Source organism: Alligator sinensis, unplaced genomic scaffold, assembly GCF_000455745.1.
Source record: "Alligator sinensis unplaced genomic scaffold, ASM45574v1 scaffold842_1, whole genome shotgun sequence".
NCBI lineage: Eukaryota > Metazoa > Chordata > Crocodylia > Alligatoridae > Alligator > Alligator sinensis.
In genome coordinates this window covers 418881-424880 of record NW_005842295.1, presented here as the reverse complement: position 1 = coordinate 424880, position 6000 = coordinate 418881, and the positions used below count along the sequence as shown (strand labels likewise).

Below are 6000 nucleotides of genomic sequence, written 5' to 3'. Positions count from 1 at the left end.
GCATCGATCCCAGGCAGCAGCAGCAGCAGCCTCCTGTCATCTGGCATGCAGATCTGGAGGCCTACACCCCTGGAAGGGCTGCAGGGCTGTAACACACTCCTCCCAGGAGGCATGGCCCAGACCTGAGCGAAGGATGACAGCAGGCTGCTGCTGCCAGCTGGGACCAGTGCTGAAGCCAGGTAAGTCCAGCTTTGAAATGTTTCATTCCGACACTGTTTTGAAGGCATTTGTTTCATTTTGATTTCGCTGTTTCGACGTTGAAACAGCTTCAAAACGAAACACCCGGTGAAATTTTGTACAGCCCTATTAAACATGTATCCTGTATGGCTCACTAGTGCAATTCATCATTGCATAGACACAACAACATTTTATTCAATTGTTAAAGAGGTTTGAATACAACAGCAAGGACAGGATATATCATATTCCTAGTGCTAATAAAAATCTCTCTCTGGTAAACCAAGCAAAGAAACGTCCAGTTCAATTTTCACTTTATTTGTGTGTCCCAAACCTCCAACCAGACTTGTTTTTGGATGTACAATTAGCATCCTGCAGAGAGTTTACTAAATTGATTTATCACAGCTGGGAGTGGAGAGGGAGGAACGGGGTCTAAGTTCTTCATGCACACTAAAAAAAACCCTCACACGGAGCCTGCGAAGAAGTAGAGCTAAAGAAAAAAAATATTGTGGTGATATTGATCATTTAAAATATTATTTATTAGTATTTTTTACAGATTCAGCTATTCTATACAACTGTTGTTCACAGTCTAGAATAACATCACCCACTTAATCCAAGTGACTTACCAAAGCAAGCAAATGGATGAAGAAAAAAAGAACTGGTGAATTTAAAACCTAGAAAGAAGACTATTCTGGTAAGCAAATTGAAACACTTCCAAAAAATTGCTGCAACAGTGCTGTCTCCATTCATGCAGGGCTTTCACAAAACTGGATTTTACAAGAAATGCTTTCTGTCACCTTCATCAGGTTAGTCTACCTCCAGCTCTAGCCAATCAACTTAGCTTCAATCATATATGCTTTTATTACTCCTGCCTGAATAAATGAAATGCAGATTTTTCAAAACTGATGTTTTGGGCACTGCAGAATGCCACAGCAGCCCTTCTCAGTAGCAGAGGTTATCATTGTTATTTTACTTCTAGGCTTCCCTCAGCGCCTTAATCTAAAACTGAAATAAGGCCTCAGTCCTTATTTGGGGATCTGTAAAACTGAGTTAGTCGCAATGGAATCAACTGCAAGATCACCTATAGATCATTCTCTGACGGCCCCTTTACACACGCAAGTAAAGGCATGATGGGCACTAATGTATAATCTACACAACCGTGCATTAGATCCTACTGCATCTTATTGCTGGTGCGGGGGGAACCTGGGATCAGGATCCCCCTGCACCAGCAAGCAAGATCCCATGGCTGGGGGCCCCCTTCAAGTGAGGGGTTCCCAGCTACAGGGGTATCCAATGCACCCCCAGGACTGGGAGATGCAGCTGCCATGACCTCCCAGGCTCTGTCAGGGGTGCACAAAGCCCCCACATCTGGGAGTTGGGCCCTGGCACCAGAAAGCATACGGCAGGAATGAAGCATCAGCAGCTGCAAGACCCAGCAGCTGCAGGGTGTTGCTGGGACCCAAAGCTGGCAGCTTCTGGGGCCGAGAATCCCCACAGTTGTGGGACTCTGAGCCCCAACTGGGTATAGTACGCTCTTGTGACTGGGAACCCTATCAGTTGATCAGAGACCCTGCTACATGTGCAAATTAAAGTTAGTACATACTTTTTCAAGGTTTAACTTTATAACTGGATGGAGCATTTTATGGTGTGATAGCCATTTTGGAAGTGTAGTTCTTCTCAAGGTAATTGTGTAATTAACCAGTTAATTGCGCGATACCTGTAACATGTAGAGGATGCCTGAACACAACCAATAAAAGCAGAGTCAGTGTTTAAAGATGAATTTGATAGGAATACAAGATACAGCTTGCAGAGTTCCTAACAAGTCAGTAAGGTGCAGATAGCACTAGTACTTGTTGATTTACCATTTAGGTTATTAATTATACCATCTACTCCAATTTATTTACCTCAAAGTTTTTCCTCAGCTCATTTTCCTTTGACTGAGTTGCTAGTAATGCCTGCTCTGCTCTGCTCAGCTTCTGAGTAAGCTCACTGAAATCATGTTCCAAAAGCTGTTTTGCTGCTGTCACCTACAAGGAAAAAGATCAAATGTAATTTGTGATCCTATTTAAAATTACTTTTTCAAATAAAGGCTTTTAAAATAAAAATCCTATTGCTTCCTTAAAGTCTGAGCTAGAGAGTTTTGATGCAACAAAACCAAACAAATCCAAGTTCCATCTTTTTTTTTATCCTAAGGGAAACCCAGAACTTTGGTGTTCAACTTGCCTGGCCCCACAGGCTGGATGAGTGGCGCGGGGCCAGTTCAAGGGCCTGATGAAACACTGGGTCGGTCCATGGGTACATGTCAGTGCACTGATGCACACCAGACCCAGTCAAGGAGCAACTCTACACTAGCCCAACCCCATGTGCTGGATCTGGCTGCAGTACAACTGTGGATCCTGGCACGATTCAGTTAAGAATCAGACAGTCCAAAAGCAGTGCGTGTAAAGAAAAAACAAATCTTAAAAACTCAACACTGTGCAAGTATATGAAAAAATATTTCCAGGCAAATTCTGAGGTGCACAATCACAAAGCAACATTTAAAATACTGTTATTAGCTTGGAGCCCTTTTCAACCAGCGGAGCAGCAGTCTTTAATACCTGTTCTCTACTCTCCAAAGCTACTGGTTTGGTCCCCTTGGCCAGATACGGACCACAGGGCTCTTTGCAGGCCAGATCCAGACTCAGTTTAAGTGGCAGAGGAAGCTGTGGAGGTTAACATCACTCCCCACCTGCGCAAACAGGGCTCTGTACCTTGGACTCCAAACCTGCTCACCCAGACCCCAAACTACCAGACTCTTCAGGAGCCCTGAAGGCCAGAAAACACAGCTCTGTGGACCAAATCCAGTCCCTGGTCCATTTTTTACAATCCTGCACTACTGTATTTTTTTTTTTTTTTTTAAATCAAAGCATGCAGTTTGGGGATGTAAAGCAGTGACTTCTGACCAACAGGCCTGAAAATTTATTGCAGATTACCATGCACATTCAAACTTCTAATTGAAAATAGGGAGGCAATATCTACAAACCACTTACTATGGTGTTGTAAGGCCACTAGCAATGCCTGGAGCAGTAATATGGTCTTAAGAACACTGAAGCTTAATTGCCTGTATTTATGGCCTAAAGACATTAAATTTGTAGCTTTATTTCCTGAGAATATAGTTAGAAATAAAAGATTAGCACTGTAGTAACCTTTACATTAAGGTTTCTTCCAGGAGTCTTACATTCATTTAGCAGTAAGCAAGATTATAAATTGAATCATCATCATCATCAGATCCAGATACTTCTCTCTAATTTTAATTTATTTTATATTTGTCACAATAGCCCTGAAATACTCCAAGTTAGAAGGAAGGAAATTACATAACCAAGAAAAAGCCATTATGGAAATTAAAATTTTCCCCAGGAAAGCTTACTCAAGCACCAAAGTTTCTGCATGAACCTGAAGTTTCTGCAGTAGGTATGTAAAGAAGAGAATACACAAGGAAAATAAAAGTCATGGAGAATAATTGTAACAGGCAGTTTTAGAACTCTTGTCTTAAGTCAATATACTATGACTATGTATTACAAATCAGAATAAAAAGCAACTTGTTTGAGTAAGGAAAAAGCTCTTAAAGAAGTGCAGAATGAAAAAGAATTATTGCATGGCCTTAATTAGATTGCTTTAAAGCTCATTTGCTATGTCAGTTCATCATTCTTCTTGCTTCAAACTACAATGTACACCACCACTGAATATATTTTATTGGTGTAACACTGAAATACTTTTTGGCCCCTTTACAGCTCAGTTACCCCTCAAAAGTCTACAAAGTTCTTTATCAAGACTTTCCTTTTTTATAGCCCTCTGTTTAGGTGCTCAGTGTTTGTAGTTCAGGATAGATCTTCTCAACCAACAGGCTCTGATAATAGCAGATCTCTTCCTTGGTATAGCTCTCAACAAAACTGCAGATGTCTTACAAGCCTCCTTTAGAGTTCTCAAAAATTGTCACTTGCCCTCTTCCCAGTAAGATCCCTCCCCAACTGCAACCTCTCCCACTGGCTGCTACTCCCTTTAAGATGCACCCATCCTCCAGGCTCTCTGCCTAGTAACTAGCCAGCAAGAAATTCTCTCTCAATTCTCCCTTGAGTTTTTTTTGCCCCCTAAAAGACCATTTCTATTTACCCCTATCAGTAAGCCTGCTTTGGTGGCATGATCCATACGTTGTTGTTCTCTTCACTGGGAGAAACAGGCTAACTAACAAAGCAGCTAAGCCCCAGCCCTTTGTGTATCAACACACCTTTTGATAAGAACACACAACAGCTTATTCTAATTGAATTGAAATGTACTTAATTTCACTTTAATATTATAGCCATATAGATCTAAGTATACACACAAAAACCAGGCTTCATTCATTGTACATGAATAAACATCAGAAAATAACTAGGGGCATTTATACACGTGCTCCAGGAGTTGGAGGAAAAGGGGGCACTTTAATGAGAATGGCTGTTAGAGCTGCTCTAGTTAAAGTGCCCAGAGTGTCTTGTGTATCAGCATCCCTGTGCTTAAAAGTGGCAGCAGGGTCACTTTAACTAAAGCTCATTCAACAAGCTTTAGTTAAAGCACCCCCACCACCATTTCTAAGCACGGGGATGTTGATGCATGATATGCTGGAGTCTGCTGGAGTGCATTAATTACCACACAGCAGACTTGATTAAAATCGAGCCTGCTCTGACACACTGTTCCAATATGCTGTAATTACAGTCTCGCTGCTCGTGTATAGGCACCCTAGAAAACCACAATTTAGATGCTTCCTTCCCAGTTTTATTTGAAGTTTTTACATCTAAGAAGCCTACTTTGTCAAGTTCTGCCTGTAGAGCATTGTAGTCATTTTTGGCTTGCTGCAGTTCCTGGTTCAGCTTGGATTTTATCTGGTTGCACTGCTGGTCTAGCGTATGTAAGGAACGCTGTTGACGAGACAGTTCCTAAAAGGCAATGGTAGAAAAGAAACATAAGTACTACTGCCACAGTTTTCTAGTCAAAGTACTGTAACTGTCACCTCTAACAAAGTGGAGGAAGACATACTTTAAATAGCCTGTCTGTGAAAGGCCTGGGGAATTTTACAGGTGCTGGGGATAGCAAAAGGAGCAGAAAAGGGTAGGTGAAGGAGAAAGCAGGAAAGCATGTGTGATGCCTACTGGAAAAAGACACCTGTTTACAAAAGAAGTTAAACTCCCTTCAGATTAAAAAAAAAAAAAAAAAATCACAAGAGGTTTGTCAGGGGGAAAAGGCAACAAAGTGATAGTACTTCCCTTCTATATAGTCTTCCTAGGCAACCATATATCTTCCAGTAAAATCAAACACCCCTCCAGCATACTTATGTACCCTCACAACCTATTTTCTAGCATTACTTCCATAAACTACTAAGATTTGCTTTCAGCAGTAAAATAGTAATAATTTCAGGAAAGCATTCTATTAGAGTGGCACAGAAAGGCATTCTGCCTCAGAGAATTGCAGAGTTGAAATGTGCTGCTTTTAAAACAGCATTTCACCTATGCCCTAGTAAGATGAAATGCTCGGTCTCTCTTGGGTTCCCACAGCTATCAAAAGGACTTATCTCATCTTTTGTTTAGGAGGTAGAGTACAATCAGGTCAAATTCACTGTAGCAGAAAGAAGCACAAGTTGTAAGACCCAAATGTGGCATTATTCATCTTCCCTAGCACCAAAACAGTGGCTGAATTGTTGTCATACTCCTAACTCAGTCATGATTCCTCCTTCAAAATTTGAACCATAATCCAGATTAACGCTCCTGCTAATCATGCTTGAAGCATACAGTGATGTCTGATTGTGACAAAGTATGT

General features: G+C 41.3%; 1 protein-coding gene across 2 annotated transcripts in view; it reads right to left on the bottom strand.

The window, feature by feature from the left end:
* Positions 1–6000, bottom strand: part of CENPF (centromere protein F) — a 56117-nt gene that overhangs the window by 33156 nt on the left and 16961 nt on the right. For both annotated transcript variants that reach the window (XM_006028193.3, XM_025209572.1), the window contains exons 10-11: positions 4995–5123; positions 2079–2201 (exon numbers count right to left, since the gene is read on the bottom strand). In XM_006028193.3, coding sequence (XP_006028255.1) covers positions 2079–2201; positions 4995–5123 — 252 coding nt within the window. The remainder of the gene's footprint in view (positions 1–2078; positions 2202–4994; positions 5124–6000) is intronic.